The sequence below is a fragment of the Mustelus asterias genome, chromosome 29, assembly GCF_964213995.1.
Source record: "Mustelus asterias chromosome 29, sMusAst1.hap1.1, whole genome shotgun sequence".
In the NCBI taxonomy this organism is placed as follows: domain Eukaryota; kingdom Metazoa; phylum Chordata; class Chondrichthyes; order Carcharhiniformes; family Triakidae; genus Mustelus; species Mustelus asterias.
The window spans coordinates 12,675,924-12,693,178 of NC_135829.1; the positions used below are offsets into that span (position 1 = coordinate 12,675,924).

The 17,255-nt window shown below is 48.0% G+C and overlaps 1 protein-coding gene across 1 annotated transcript in view; it reads left to right on the top strand.

Annotated features, from left to right (window-relative positions):
* The window catches only part of LOC144480449 (meiotic recombination protein REC114-like), a 67,173-nt gene that overhangs the window by 47,401 nt on the left and 2,517 nt on the right, over window positions 1-17,255 (top strand). Inside the window, exons 3-5 of the mRNA XM_078199880.1 lie at window positions 976-1,059; window positions 6,244-6,435; window positions 9,648-9,728. Of these exons, the coding sequence (XP_078056006.1) occupies window positions 976-1,059; window positions 6,244-6,435; window positions 9,648-9,728 (357 nt within the window). The remainder of the gene's footprint in view (window positions 1-975; window positions 1,060-6,243; window positions 6,436-9,647; window positions 9,729-17,255) is intronic.

The following is a 17,255-nucleotide window of genomic DNA, read 5'->3' on the forward strand; positions in this document are numbered from 1 at the left end:
AATACTGGGAAATGGGATTAGAGTAGATAGCTGCTTGATTGGCTGGATTAGACATGGTGGGAAGAAGGGTCTCTGTGGTGTAAAAATTCATAAAAATCATGGAAACCCTACAGTGCAGAAGGAGGCCATTTGGCCCATCGAGTCAGCACCGACAACATTCCCACCCAGGCACTATCCCCATAACCCCACATATTCCTATAACTGGTGAGCCACCACAACTGAGAGGTCCGCTCGGCAGTGCCAGAGGGGAGTTAAGAGTCAACCCACGGGTAGGATTTATTTAACTAATTGAATTTAAATTCCTCAGCCGCCATGGTGGGATTTGAACTCATGTTTCCGGATCAGCAGCCCAGGCCACCTGGGTTTATTGGCCCAGTGAGATCCACTGTACTATCGAACTGCGAAGCTACAGAAAGTGGAAACTTAACAAACTTCCACCAGGAATTTCACCAGGGTGGCACAGTGGTTAGCACTGCTGCCTCACAGCGCCAGGGACCCGGGTTCGATTCCCGGCCTTGGGTCACTGTCTGTGTGGAGTCTGCACGTTCTCCCCGTGTCTGCATGGGTTTCCTCCGGGTGCTCCGGTTTCCACCCACAGTCCAAAGATGTGCGGGTTAGGTTGATTGGCCGTGCTAAAATGACCCTTAATGTTCTAAGATGTGTAGGATTAGGGGGGTTAGCGGGGTAAATGAGTGGGGTTATGGAGATAGGGCTTGGGTAAGATGCTCTGTTGGAGATTTGGTGCAGATTTGATGGGCCGAAAGGCCTCCTTCCACACTCCACCCTGTACCCGAACAGGCGCCGGAGAGTGACGACTAGGGGATTTTCACAGTAATTTCATTGCAATGTTAACGTAAGCTTTGCTTGTGACTAATAAATAAACTTTAACTTTATTCCAACCCAGGCAATATTGTTCTATTTTACTGTACAACATGAGGTCCATTGAGAATTATGCTGATGTCCTTAATTTTTCAGGAAGGGTTTTCCTTGATTGAAGCTCACAAGTGGTGGAAAGCAGTGCGGAGAGTGGATTGTGTGCTCTTTGGGTCTAAAGTTAAGGTAAGGAGGAGCAGGTCACTTATTTTCCCAAACCAGTGGGCCCCCACCCTATTTTACCAGTTTCTTTTCTCCTAATTTTAAACTTGAGGGGTAAGCTTGTAATCAATCTCATCATCTGGGTTGTCTCTGACTAATATTTGGAAGAGAGGCGGTGGCGTTACATTGTCGCTGGATTAATAATCCAGCAGACCGAGGTTAATGTTCTGGGGACCCGGGTTCGAATCCCACCACGGCAGATGGTGAAATTTGAATTCAATAAAAATCTGGAGTTAAAAATCTACAGCACGGTGGCACAGTGGTTAGCACTGCTGCCTCACAGTGCCAGGGACCTGGGTTCGATTCCTGGCTTGGGTCACTGCCTGTGTGGAGTTTGCACATTCTCCCCATGTCTGTGTGGGTTTCCTCCGGGTGCTCGGGTTTCCTCCCACATTCCAAAGATGTGCAGGTTAGGTGGATTGGCCATGCTAAATTGCCCCTTAATGTCAGGGGGACGAGCTAGGGTAAATGCATGGGGTTATGGGGATAGGGCCAGGGTGGGATTGTGGTTGATGCAGACTCGATGGGCCGAATGGCCTCCTTCTGCACTGTAGTTTTCTATGATTCTATGACCATGAAACCATTGTCGATTATCAGAAAAACTCATCTGGTTCACTAATGCCCTTAAGGGAAGGAAATCTGCCTTCCTTACCTGGTCTGGTTACACCAGCGCCAGGTGTAGCATTACATAAACTGTTTTCCTTAACTATAATGTGCCTTGAAGTTAGCTCTGTGGAAGTTTTATTTTAAATTAAGATGCAGAAATTAAAAGGTCTTTTATTAGAACTCAGCATCACATCAATGAATTCACAGAGTTTTCACAGCACGGATGGAGGCCATTCAGCCCATCATGCCTGCACCAACCCCCCGAAATGATGTGGAGATGCCAGTGTTGGACTGGGGTGGGCACAGTAAGAAGTCTCACAACACCAGGTTAAAGTCCAACAGGTTTCATAGAATCCTACTGTGCAAAAGTAGGCCATTCAGCCCATCGAGCCTGCACCGACCACAATCCCACCCAGGCCCTATCCCCGTAACCCCAAGCATTTATCCTAGCTGATCCCCCTGATACTCGTGTTAATTTAGCACGGCCAATCCACCTAACCCGCACATCTTTGCAATGTGGGAGGAAACCGGAGCACCTGGAGGAAACCCACGCAGATACGGGGAGAATGCGCAAACTCCGCACAGACAGTGACCTGACGCCGGAATTGAAGGAGGCCATTCGGCCCATCAATCCTGCACCAACGTCCCCCCCCCCCGAAATGAGTTAGTGCCGTTTTCCCGCCTTCTTCCTGCACGTTCTTTTTGGATAACTATCTCATTCCTTCTTGAAAACCAAGAGACTGGGATGATCGCAAACTGTTTGGCACAGGGTGTGAAGCCACTTTTGGGCCCGCATACTTTGCAAAGTAATTCCGAAGCCTTGTCAGAGTCTTTCCTCACAACTGTAGGGTTCCATCCATGCATGGCAACATCCTGATAAGTATAATTGCTGAAAGATCGTTCGTACAGCAGACAGCAGCACAATATCTATCTGTCATTTTATCCGACTCGGAGAAAATAAGAACTTAGTGAGTAATGAAAGTAATTTGAGATTTCAAGCTGTGATACCTAAGACTTAAAAAAAAAATTAAAAATTGCCTTTCCATTTACAAATCATGGATTGGTGATTTCTTACACAGTTCACTCAGGGAGTCTGAGTTTCTGTGACAACATGCCTGTTTGACCACATTATGCATACACGTTCCTTGGCTATCAAGTCTTGGGGTGCAACCCAAGCCCAGAGCTTTAGACTCAGAGGGAGGAAAGCCACCCACTGCCCAACAAGACCTCCAAATCATAAAGGGCAGAAAAGCTATGACTGTAACACTACATTCCGCACTCTCTCCTTCTCTATGAACAGTATGCGTTCACCCTTCGGCCCATCGAGGCTGCACTGGCAATATCTACCACTAACACCATAAGACATAGGAGCAGAATTAGGCCACTCGGCCCATCGAGTCTGCTCTGACATTCAATCATGGTTGATATTTTTCTCATCCCCATTCTCCTGCCTTTAACCCGTAACCCCTGATCTCCTTATTAATCAAGAACCTATCTATCTCTGTCTTAAAGACACTCAATGACCTGGCCTCCATAGCCTTCTGCGGCAAAGAGTTCCACAGATTCACCACTCTCTGGCTAAAGAAATCCCTCCTCATCTCTGTTTTAAAGGATCGTCCCTTCAGCCGGGGCGGCACGGTAGCACAGTGGTTAGCACTGCTGCTTCACAGCTCCAGGGACCTGGGTTCGATTCCCAGCTTGGGTCACTGTCTGTGTGGAGTTTGCACATTCTCCTCGTGTCTGTGTGGGTTTCCTCCGGGTGCTTCGGTTTCCTCCCACAGTCCAAAGATGTGCAGGTTAGGTTGATTGGCCATGCTAAAATTGCCCCTTACTATCCTGAGATGCGTAGGTTAGAGGGATTAGTGGGTAAAATATGTCGGGATATGGGGGTAGGGCCTGGGTGGGATTGTGGTCGGTGCAGACTCGATGGGCCGAATGGCCTCTTTCTGTGCTGTAGGGTTTCTATGATAATTTCTATGATAGCCTGAGGTTGTGCCCTCTGCTTCTAGTAAAGGCGTGCTAATCCCATTTTAAAAATTTATTTTAAAGTTTATTTATTAGTCACAAGTAAGGCTTACATAACAGTGCAATGAAGTTACTGTGAAATTCCCCTCGTCATCACACTCCTGTTCGGGTCAATGCATCTTACCAGCACATCTTTCAGAATGTGGGAGGAAACTGGAGGAAACCCACGCAGACACGGGGAGAATGTGCAAACAAACTCCGCACAGACAGTGACCCAAGTCGGGAATCGAGCCCGGGTCCCTGGTGCTGTGAAGCAGCAGTGTTAACCACTGTGCCACCGTGCCGCCCTGCACTTGTCTCATATCCTTGAATATTATGATATCTCATCCAAATATTTTTTAAAGATTTGATTTGATTTATTATTGTCACATGTATTAACTAACATGCAGTGAAAAGTAATATTTCTTGCGCGCTATGCAGACAATGCATTCCGTTCATAGAGAAGGAAAGGAGAGAGTGCAAAATGTAGTGTCACAGTCATAGCGAGGGTGCAGAGAAAGATCAACTTAATGCGAGATAGGTCCATTCAAAAGTCTGATGGCAGCAGGGTTGTAAGGTTTCCAGCCTCCACTACAAAGAACAAAGAACAAAGAACAATACAGCACAGGAACAGGCCCTTCGGCCCTCCAAGCCCGCGCCGCTCCCCGGTCCAGGATTGAATCCTGAATCCAGGATCCCCACCCAATTTTCCAGCCTATCTACATACCAATATCCTATCCACCGAGCTGTCCCTCACAGCTACGATGCTTTGTTCATTACAACCTATTAACTTACCCCCACCCCCCCATTCCAGACCATGTGATCTCCAGGGAGAGGCGAAAACCCAGAGTGAAAAACCCCAGGGCCAATATGGGGAAAAAAAAATCTGGGAAATTCCTCTCCGACCCCCTGAGGCGATCGAAACGAGTCCAGGAGATCACAATGGCCCCGATCGGAAAATGCTTCCCAACCCTAGTCATTTCCACTTCCACGAACACCATATGAATCCCCTGCCCCCGAGACAGGTTCCCAACTATCCGCAGTCTCACTCTGTACTGGCACCAGCAAGATGATCGTAGAATGAAGCCTTGAAACGAGAAACCAGGAACAATTAGCCCGCGCCGCTCCCTGGTCCAAACTAGATCACTCTTTTGTATCCCTCCATTCCCACTCCGTTCATATAGCTGTCTAGATAAGTCTTAAACGTTCCCAGTGTGTCCGCCTCCACCACCTTGCCCGGCAACACATTCCAGGCCCCCACGACCCTCTGTGTGAAATATGTCCTTCTGATATCTGTGTTAAACCTCCCCCCCTTCACCTTGAACCTATGACCCCTCGTGAACGTCACCACCGACCCGGGGAAAAGCTTCCCACCGTTCACCCTATCTATGCCTTTCATAATTTTATACTTTCCCAGACAGTACATTCCAGATTCCCACCACCCTCTGAGTGAAAATTATTTTCTCACATTCCCTCTGAATCTCCTGCCCCTCACCCTAAAACTATCCCCCCTTGAGATTGAACCAAGGGGAACAGCTGCTCCCTACTCACCCTGTCCAGATCCCTCGTAATCTTATACACCTCAATCATGTCCCCCCTCAGCCTTCTTGATTTGATTTGATTTATTGTCACATGTATTGGTACACAGTAAAAAGTATTGTTGATTGCGCGGCGTACAGACAAAGCATACTGTTCATAGAGAAGGAAAGGAGCGGGTGCAGAATGTAGTGTTACATTCATAGCTAGGGTGTAGAGAAAGATCACTTTAATATAAGGTAGATCCAAAAGTCTGATGGCAGCAGGGAAGAAGCTGTGCTTGAGTCGGTTGGTATGTGACCTCAGACTTTGGTATCTTTTTCCTGAAGGGAGAAGGTGGCAGAGAGTGTGTCCGGGGTGCATGGGGTTGATTATGCCAGCTGCTTTCCTGAGGCAGCGGGAAGTGTAGATAGAGCCAGTGGATGGAAAACAACCCAAGCCTATCCAATTTCTCCTTATAGCTCAAATGCTCCATCCCAGGCAACATCCTGGTGAATCTCCCTTGTGAATCTAGTGCAATCACATCGTAGCTTACCCAGACAAAATTATTGGCGGCACGGTGATTAGCACTGCTGCCTTCACAGCACCGGGGACCTGGGTTCGATTCCTGGCTTGGGTCACTGTCTGTGTGGAGTTTGCACGTTCTTCCCCGTGTCTGTGTGGGTTTCCTCCGGGCGCTCCGGTTTCCTCCCACAGTCCAAAGATGTGCGGGTTAGGTTGATTGGCCATGCTAAATTGCCCCTTGGTGTCCCGGGATGCGTAGATTAGAGGGATTAGCGGGGTAAATATGTGGGGTTACAGGGAGAGGTGGGATTGTTGTCGGTGCAGTCTCGATGGGCCGATTCTGCACTGTAGGAAATCTATATCTAAAAAAAAATTGGTCTTCAGGAAGTTTGACAGTTTACTTCTTGTAAGTCAGAGTTATTCTTATCTGTCAAACAGGTTTTGTGTTTGAAAATCACAGCCATAATCACCTCCAGTTCACCTTTTCTTCTCCGCTAGAATGAAAGCCGTATGTTCAGAGTACAGTTCAGCGGAGATTCGCACAGGCAAGCACTGGAAGATTGTTCTAACTGTGTGCAAATGCTCCTTCAGTATATCGATGTACAGAACCCTGATGGAAAGATTCAGAATCCAGCTCTACAGTTGAGCCAGTCAACGCACATCGGCCAATCTGGAAGTCTGGAGCCAGAGGTAGGTTAGTGGAGGGAAAGAAATAGCCCCACTTGTGCCGCCCCTGTTCATTTTGCTGCAATTGAATGTTATAACGCCGTGATTGAGTTGAATCTACTTCTGTTCGGATGCAACGTTAACATGCCATCAAAGCTTTCAAGACGGTCCCTCTCGATAACATGAATGCCCTGTTCCTGTGAAAACTCTTAAACCTCTGACAAGCAACATATCTGGGAGTGGTGTTACAGAGTAGGTCACGTTAAAGGCTGCTGTGAGAATCATTGCTATTCATGTTCGTGTTATTGAGTGATCCCAGCTGTTCACTTTCGTGCCTACTCTTTAAGCTCCCACCTCAGCAAGAGTGTTAAGTGCCAGCTTGCTAACAATCCTCTGCAGCGATATCTATCAACCCCACTCTTTTCCGTACAAAGGGCTGAGATTGTGAAAGCTGCCAAGATTATTCAGGCTACTTTTGCCTTTTCGGGAGCTTTGAACAAAGCCAGCTGGAATCATCGAATCCCGGCAGTGCGGAAGGAGGCCATTTGGCCCATCGAGTCTGCACCGACCACAATCCCACCCAGGCCCTATCGCCTTAACCCCAAGTATTTACCCCGCTAATCCCCCTGACGCTCAGGGGCAACTTAGCACGGCCAGTCCGCCTAACCCGCACGTCTTTCAGACTGTGGGATGAAACCGGAGCACCAAGAGGAAACTCAAGCAGACACGGGGAGAACATGCAAACTCCGCACAGTGACCCAAGCTGGGAATCGAACCCGGGTCCCTGGCGCTGTGAGGCAGCAATGCTAACCATTGTGCCACCCCATAGCTCCATCCACATAGAGAATCATAGAATCCCTATAGTGCCGAAGGAGGCCATTCGGCCCATCAAGTCTGCACCAAACACAATCCTACCCAGGCCCAAATCCCCTTAATCCCACGTATTTACCCTGCTCTCCCCCCAGACACTATGGGGCAATTTACCATGGCTAGTCAACCTAACCTGCACATCTTTGGACTGTGGGATGAAACCGGAGCACCCGGAGGAAACCCACACAGACACGGGGAGAACGTGCCAACTCCAAACAGACAGTGACCCAAGCTGGGAATCGAACCCGGGTCTCTGGCGCTGTGAGAGAGCAGTGTTAACCACTGTGCCACCCCCGTCCACATAGAGGTCAGTAGTAGTTCTCTCCAAGGATAGATCCTCAAAATGCATGGACACGTAGGGATGAGGTCAGGCCAAATGCATCCGTGCTGGGAAACCTGCACGCTCTCCTCTCTCTGTGCCACAGTGCGCCATTTCTGAGAATTAATCTTTTGGACTTGTTTATGTTCCAGGAAAGTATTAAATGCGAGCGAGCGAATAATAATCCTTGCTTAATCAGGATTATATATGTTGGCTTACTAGATGCCAAAAGTGCAAAAACATCTTGAATACATAATTTTGTTCATTCATCTGAACCGAACACTTGAATCCCCTTGAAATAAAAAAAGAATCCATTCTCACTGAAGGCAGAATGAGAGTGTAGACATACAAAAGGGAAATTTATAGGCAGCAGCACACTCACTGGTTTCTCCCATGATTGAGTAGTAATTGCGAGGCAATTTTGCCATCAGTTTTATTCAAGGAATTCCCCCCAGGAGACATGAGTTATTCAAACGCATGATAATGTCGGTATCTGGAGTGGCCTGAATGTCTTGACATTTCCACGCACAGTGCATACAAAGTGGTTAGCCGTGGGTTCAGGCTGACTGCTCCTAGAATCATAGAACAGAATCATAGAATCCCTACGGTGCAGAAGGACGCCATTCGGCCCATCGAGCCTGCACCGACAACAATCCCACCCAGGCCCTATCCCCGTAACCCCACATATTTACCCTGCTAACCCTCCCTCCCCCAACACTAAGGAGCAATTTAGCATGGCCAATCCACCTAACCCGCACATCTTTGGACACTAAGGGGCAATTTAGCATGGCCAATCCACCTAACCTGCACATCTTTGGACACTAATAGGCAATTCAGCATGGCCAATCCACCTAACCTACACATCTTTGGACACTAATAGGCAATTTAGCATGGCCAATCCACCTAACCTACACATCTTTGGACATTAAGGGTCAATTTAGCATGGCTAATCCACATAACCTACACATCTTTGGACACTAATGGGCAATTCAGCATGGCCAATCCACCTAACCTGCACATCTTTGGACACTAAGGGTCAATTTAGCATGGCCAATGCATCTAACCTTAACACCTTTGGACTGTGGGAGGAAACTGGAGCACCCAGAGGAAACCCACGCAGACACGGGGGGATCGTGCAGACTCCACATAGACAGTGCTCTTCGGAGGCCCAGGGTGGGATTTCCCGGCCGTACTCACCCCAAGACCGGAAAATCCCACCCAAGGTCAATGGACCTATGCATGGTCTATGTCCCGCCCGCTACGATTCCCGTGGTGGGTTGGACGGGAAAATTCCGTTCCCTGCGCAAGCTCGGCTGGTGTGAGGAGGCGGCAACTAGCTAATATCCACTGGAGAAGGAAAACCAGAAAGAATCTCGCCTCTCAGCTTCTTGTGTAGCTTGTCTGTGATCTCCACAGGCAGCCTACATTCTAAGGCGAGCTCTGGTTTTAAGTCGGTAACAACTGTAGCATTGATCCCACTGGTACTGCCGAGATTAGCTATGTGCAGCACAGTGGTTAACCCTGCTGCCTCACAGCACCAAGGACCTGGGTTCGATTCCGGCCTTGGGTGACTGTGTCGAGTTTGCACGTTTTCCCCGTGTCTGCGTGGGTTTCCTCTCACACTCCAAAGATGTGCAGGTTGCATGGATTGGCCATGGTAAATTATCCCTTAGTGTCCCTAGAGGTTCAGGTTAGATGGATTGGCCATGCTAAATTGCCCCTTAGTGTCCAAAGATGTGCAGGTTAGATGCATTGGCCATGCTAAATTGCCACTAAGTGTCAGAAGGATGTGTAGGTTAGGTGGATTAGCCATGGTGAATGCGCGGAATTACAGGGATAGGGCAGTATAGGCCTGGGTGGGATGTTCTTTCAGAGAGTCAGTACAGAATCAATGGGCAGAATGGTCTCCTTCTGCACTGTAGGGATTCTGTGGATTCTGTGGTTCTAGGTGCCAAGTACAAAGTTTTGATTGAACATTTGCCATATGGCACTCCTGTCATTAATTTTAGTACTTGTAAGATCCTGCTTTTTAATCTTTTAATCACAGGGACGCAGCACAGAGGAGGAGCAAACAGGAGCACACGGTACCCTTCCTGAGGGTAGGGTAACCATCAAAGAACTAGCAAAGGTACGTAGGGACAAGCAACCAAAAACCTGAAGATAAAAGCCAGTCACTGTAGATGCTGGAATCTGAAGCAAAAACAGAAAATGTTGGAAAATCTCAGCAGGTTTGACAGCATCTGTGTAGAGAGAACTGGGCTAATGACTCGAAACGTTGGCTCTATTCTCTCTCCACGGACGCTGTCAGACCTGCTGAGATTTTCTAGCATTTTCTGTTTTCTAACCAACAACTTCCTCTTTCAACAATGCATAAAATCTTGAAGCAAATTCTCTTCGAATTTCTTTGTAAATCAGTGCAGGCGAAAGGTACTCTCGGGAAAGTAGATTTCATACGGAGCGAAACTCCTTCAATGTTGTTCCGATGAAGTTGCAGCATTTCCCAGACCAGGAGGGCGATCCGCCCTCGACACTTAGGGGTGGCACAGTGGTTCGTACTGCTGCCTCAGAGCTCCAGGGGACCCGGGTTCAATTCCCAGCTTGGGTCACTGTCTGTGCGGAGTCTCCACGTTCTCCCCGTGTCTGCGTGGGTTTCCTCCGGGTGCTCCGGTTTCCTCACACAGTCCAAAGATGTGTGGGTTAGATTAGTTGGCCATGCTGAATTGCCCCTTAGTGTCAGGGGGACGAGCTAGGGTAAATGGGCTTATGTGGATAGGGCCTGGGTGGGATTGTGGTCAGTGCAGGCTCGATGGGCCGAATGGCCTCCTTCTGCACTGTAGGATTCTACGATTCATCTTGCTTTTGGAAAGCCAGATGTGGTCTTCTGACTGAGCACGACGCCCGATTTAACACTAAACTCTAATTGCAAGCAATCATAGATTTTATGATCATAGAATCATAGAATCCCTACAGTACAGAAGGAAGTAATTTTGCCCATTGAGTTTGTATTGACCACAATCCCACTCAGGCCCTATCCCTGTAACCCCTTGTATTTACCCTAGCTGGTCCCCCTGCCATTAAGGATCAATTTAGCATGGCCAATCAACGTAACCCGCACACCTTTGCGCTGTTGGGAGAAACCGGAGTGCCCGGGGGAAACCCACACAGACACGGGAAGAATGTGCAAACTCCACACAGACAGTGACCCGAGGCTGGAATTGAACCCGGGTCCCTGACGCTGAGAGGCAGCAACGCTAACCACTGTGCCACCGTGCCACCCGGAGTAACCTTTCTTGCGTTCTTTACTTACTTCTTGCTTCCACAAGAAACTCCAAAAACTCGTGAATGTAGCCCAATCCATCACGCAAACCAGCCTCCCATCCATCGACTCTGTCTATACTTCCCGCTGCCTCGGCAAAGCAGCCAACATAATCAAGGACCCCACGCACCCCGGACATTCTCTCTTCCACATTCTTCCATCGGGAAAAAGATACAAAAGTCTGAGGTCACGTACCAACCGACTCAAGAACAGCTTCTTCCCTGCTGCTGTCAGACTCTTGAATAGACCTACCTTGCATTAAGTTGACCTTTCTCTACACCCTAGCTATGACTGTAACACTACATCCTGCACTCTCTCCTTTCCTTCTCTATGAACAGTATGCTTTGTCTGTATAGCGCGCAAGAAACAATACGGTTCACTGTGTACTAATACACGTGACAATACACATAATAATAATCAAATCTGTTTTGGGGTGAGCACGGCCAGACATTCCCACCCTAGGTCTCTTCTGTACCCTCTCCCAAACCTTGACATATTTTCCCAAATTGATGCCCAGGATTGGACACTGCTCTAGTTGAGGGCTCACCAGTGCTTTATATGATGGAGTTGTACATCATAGAAAGAAATCATAGAAACCCTACAGCACAGAAAGAGGCCATTTGGCCCATCGAGTCTGCACCGACCACAATCCCATCCAGGCCCTACCCCCATATCCCTACAGATTTACCCACTAATCTCTCTAACCTACGCATCTCAGGACACTAAGGGCAATTTTATTTTTAGCATGGCCAATCAACCTAACTCGCACATCTTTGGACTGTGGGAGCACCCGGAGGAAACCCACGCAGACACGAGAAGAATGTGCAAACTCCACACAGACAGTGACCCAAGCCGGGAATCGAACCCAGATCCCTGGAGCTGTGAAGCAGCAGTGCTAACCACCGTGCTACCCTTTTCATTGTATACATTGTATACAGAATACATACTTGGGTGGCACAGTGGTTAGCACTGCTGCCTCACAGCGCCAGGGACCCGGGTTCGATTCCTGGGCTTGGGTTACTGCCCGTGTGGAGTTTGCACGTTCTCCCCGTATCTGCGTGGGTTTCCTCCGGGCGCTCCGGTTTCCTCCCACAGTCTGAAAGATGCGTTGGTTGGGTGGTGCATTGACCCGAACAGGCGCCGGAGTGTGGCGACTAGGGGAATTTCACAGTAACTTCATTGCAGCGTTAATGTAAGCCTTACTTGTGACTAATAAATAAACTTACTTATGTGACACTAATAAATCAGATCAAATCAGTGTCATAAAATACCCCTTCAAGATTTTTTAAAAGCATTTTTGATACCTTTTACTTTCAGCCCCACATCAATTCTGAACTTGCTGGTGCAGCAACTGGGGACAAAAGAGGGAAATAGATGGTTGATTAAAAAGGGGAATAGTTCAGGGAAACTGAAAGCACAAATTGGAAAGACGATAATGAAAAGAACTTTTGTTACCTGCAGACAGGAAACGAATGTTCTTCCACCATATCGTAATCTATCGCCCGTTGTTTGTACTTCTCAGTGCGTTGAAAGACATGATATGTGACAAGTTACTCAGTAGATCTCACGTTCGACAGGCAAAGTTGAGTCCCTCATTGTTAAAGCAGTTGAACCTTTTTGATCTCAATGCCGACCTTATCCCAAACCACAACTCCAACAGATAGCATTCATATCTAGTGACCCCCAACAACTATGAATTGAGAGATGTGTATCTTATATCAGCTCATCTTTCGATAGCACCTTCCAGACTCAACACCGAGTTCAACAATTTCAGATCGCTATTTCTGTCCCAGCCCCATTTTGTTTTTCTTGGTGTGTCGTCGCGTGTTTTGGTTTGTCGCCTATTTTTGCTTCAGGTAACAGCGCACCCGCTCTACCTGTTACTTCTTTCTTTCCTCATTGTGTAACTCCCATGGAAACACAGAAAAGTTACAGCGCAGCAGGAGGCCATTCGGCCCATCTTGTCCGTGCCAGCCTGGGGACACCCAGGTTAATTTATTCATTTTAACGAGACGTGAGGGTCGCTGGCTGGGCCCAGGCTTTATTGCCCATCCCTGATTGTCGTACATTTCAGAGCGCATTTGAGAGTCAACCACACTGCTGTGGGGTCTGGAGTCACATGTAGGCCAGACTGGGTAAGGACGGCAGATTTCCTTCCTCAAAGGGCATTTAATGAACCAGATCATAGAATCATAGAAACCCTACAGTACAGAAAGAGGCCATTCGGCCCATCCAGTCTGCACCACAATCCCACCCAGGCCCTACCCCCATATCCCTACATATTTTACCCACTAATCCCTCTAAACTACGCATCCCAGGACACTAAGGGGCAATTTTAGCACGGCCAATCAACCTAACCCGCACATCTTTGGACTGTGGGAGGAAACCGGAGCACCCGGAGGAAACACACGCAGACACGAGGAGAATGTGCAAACTCCACACAGACAGTGACCCAAGCCGGGAATCGAACCCGTTTTTTTACGACAATCGACAATGGTTTCACAGTCATTGTTAGACTTTTAATTCCAGATTTGTACCAAATTCAAATTTCACCATCGGCCGTGGTGGGATTCGAACCTGTGCATTGCCCTGGGTCTCTGGATTACTAGTCCAGTGGTGATACCACTACGCCACCGCTTCCTCTTTCTAATACTGTGCCGTTTATCCATCCACCCGATCACAGACTTTCCTCCCCCCCCATCCCCCACTCCCCCCACCCTTGCTCAAAACTGACTACATTTCTAACTTTGCCTAATTCTGACGAAAGGCCATTGATCTGAAACGTTAACCATTTTACTCTCGCCCTCCATAAGAACATAAGAAATAGGAGCAGGAGTAGGCCATCTAGCCCCTCGAGCCTGCCCCGCCATTCAATAAGATCATGGCTGATCTGAAATGGATCAGTTCCACTTACCCGCCTGATCACTATAACCCCTAATTCCCTTACCGATCAGGAATCCATCTATCCGTGATTTAATCATATTCAACGAGGTAGCCTCCACCACTTCAGTGGGCAGAGAATTCCAGAGATTCACCACCCTCTGAGAGAAGAACCTCCTCAACTCTGTCCGAAACTGACCCCCCTTTATTTTGAGGCTGTGCCCTCTAGTTCTAGTTTCCTTTCTAAGTGGAAAGAATCTCTCCACCTCTTCCCTATCCAGCCCCTTCATTATCTTATAGGTCTCTATAAGATCCCCCCTCAGCCTTCTAAATTCCAACGAGTACAAACCCAATCTGCTCAGTCTCTCCTCATAATCAACACCCCTCATCTCTGGTATCAACCTGGTGAACCTTCTCTGCACTCCCTCCAAGGCCAATATATCCTTCCGCAAATAAGGGGACCAAAACTGCACACGGTATTCCAGCTGTGGCCTCACCAATGCCCTGTACAGATGCAGCAAAACATCTCTGCTTTTGTATTCTATCCCCCTTGCGATATAGGCCAACATCCCATTTGCCTTCTTGATCACCTGTTGCACCTGCAGACTGGGTTTTTGCGTCTCATGCACAAGGACCCCCAGGTCCCTCTGCACAGTAGCATGTTACGCTGCCACCCCCTGCTGAGTCTTCCTGGCATTTTCAGTTTTAGTTTCAGATTTCCAGCACCTGTGGTATTTTGCTTTTGTTTGACTTCTCACGCTTTTTGAGGATAGAGATTTGGTTAAGGAAGATATCATCTGTATTTTTCCAAGATATGGACAACGGAGTGAAAGACACAAAACAGAATGGCCGCAGTTAATGCAGTAATAGAGCAACCTGGGAATATTTTCTGTTGAGCATTCTTGGAAAGGTTCCCCTGGTTATCATTCAGTAGAAAACTTTCGGCGGTATGGCGGCACAGTGGTTAGCACTGCTGCCTCACAGCGCCAGGGACCCGGGCTTGATTCCCGGCTTGGGTCACTGTCTGTGTGGAGTTTGCACATTCTTCCCCGTGTCTGCGTGGGTTTTCCTCCGGGTGCTCCAGTTTCCTCCCACAGTCTGAAAGACTGTCCTGTTTAGGCGCATTGGCCGTGCTAAATTCTCCCTCAGTGTAACCCGAACTGGCGCCGGAGTGTGGCGACTGGGGGATTTTCACAGTAACTTCATTGCAGTGTTAATGTCATCCTACTTGTGATAATAATAACTAAACGTTAACTTTTTCCTCGCTCATTCCGTCTGGGTCACAGTGCAGTGGCGAAAATATTTCCTCTGGTCACAATGTGTTAGTGGGATTTTTGTTATTCATTTTACGGGATGTGGGGGTCGCTGGCTGGGCCCAGCATTTGTTGCAATTCCCTAATTCATCTCCATTTCAGAGGACAATTGAGAGTCAACCACATTGCTGGAGTCACATGTAGGCCAGACCGGGTGAGGACAGCAGATTTCCTTCCCTAAAGGACATTAGTGAACCAAATGGATTTTTACGACAATCGACAATAGTCTTGCAGTCATCATTAGACTTATAAGGGCGGCACGGTAGCACAGTGGTTAGCGCTGCTGCTTCACAGCTCCAGGGTCCCGGGTTCGATTCCCGGCTCGTGTCACTGTCTGTGTGGAGTTTGCACATTCTCCTCGTGTCTGCGTGGGTTTCCTCCGGGTGCTCCGGTTTCCTCCCACAGTCCAAAGATGTGCGGGTTAGGTTGATTGGCCAGGTTAAAAATTGCCCCTTAGAGTCCTGGGATGCGTAGGTTAGAGGGATTAGCGGGTAAAATATGTGGGGTGGGATTGTGGTCGGTGCAGACTCGATGGGCCGAATGGCCTCCTTCTGCACTGTAGGGTTTCTATGATTTTCTATAATTCCAGATTTTTGCTGAACTCAAATTTCACCGTCTGCCGTGGTGGGATTCGACCCAGCACTTTACCCTGGGTCTCTGGATTCTAGTCTAGCCACAATATCACCACGCCACCGCTCTGGTTACTGTGCATTCCTGCGTACAGAGTCCCAGCAGTGCAGAAAGAGGCCATTCAGCCCATCGAGTCTGCACCGATCACAATCTCACCCAGGCCCTATTCCCATAATTCCACATATTATCACAAGTAGGGTTACATTAACACTGCAATGAAGTTAATCCCCCTGACACTAGGGTCAATTTAGCATGGCCAGTTAACCTAACCCGCACGTGTTCAGACTGGTGAGAGAAAACCGGAGCACCTGGAGGGCACCCACACAGGGGGGGGGAGAAGGTACAAACTCCACACAGACGGCGACCCAAGCCGGGAATCGAACCCAGGTCTCTGGCACCGTGAGGCCGCAATGCTAAGCACTGTGCCACTCTAGTTTCCCTCGTCACTGTAAGTTAGTGCTGACGTTTTCTGCAGTCAATGAATCAATGGAAAGGTTTTCTCCTGTCAATGAGTTGGCGGAGATATTTCTTCTGTTCGCGATGTGCTTGCGATAAGGTTCATTTTTTTTTAACAAAAGATTTAAGAACCGGTTTGTGATTTCACTGGAACCAGGCATGATGTTGCTGAAATAGTTTGATCTTTATCAGTGCACCACCGAGCACTGGTATTTATTGCGCAGTGCAGAAGTATCAAATTAACAGCCTTCTGTTTTCCTACATTATATTCAGGACCTTGCCACAGGCAGGAAAAATGTCAACTTGTATTCTGACGGATTGAAATTAGCTCGCTTTGAGTACGTGTGAGCTTACTATGAAGGAAGCTGTCGCGTTTCGCTAAGTGGAAGGACCTGTGTGATAAAGAGCCTGGTTATGTTGCAACATTGTGATATACTGCAATTAAACTGGAGGTGTCACAATGCTGCAGTGGTGACAAGGCATCTGATGTGGAGACAACTACCTAGTAGATTTCACCGAAAGCATAAAAAGGCATGAGCTGCATCTCTCCCCAAAGGGATAATGAGGCCCAGTGTATCATTGCTGGACTATTAATCCAGAAACTCAGCTCATGTTCTGGGGACCCCAATTCCAATCCCACTACGGCAGATGGTGAAATTTGAATTCCAGAGAAAAAAATCTGGAATTAAGAATCTACTGATGACCATGAAACCATTATCGATTGTCAGAAAAACCCATCTGGTTCACTAAAGTCCTTTAGGGAAGGAAATCTGCTGTCCTTACCCGGTCTGTCCTACGTGTGACTCCAGATCCACAGCAATATGGTTGACTCTCAAACGCCGTCTGAAATAGCCACTCAGTTCAAGGGCAACTAGGGATGGGCAGTAAATGCTGGCTGCCAGCGACGTCCACAGATGACTGACAAGTTGTGGAGATTAATAAAGTTATTGACAGACTGCTAACATGAAAAGAGAAAATTCTGTAAACGCTCTGCAGGTCTGGCAACTGCTGCAGATCGAGAAACAGAGTTAACTTTTCAGGCCAAAGGTCTTTGTTTAGA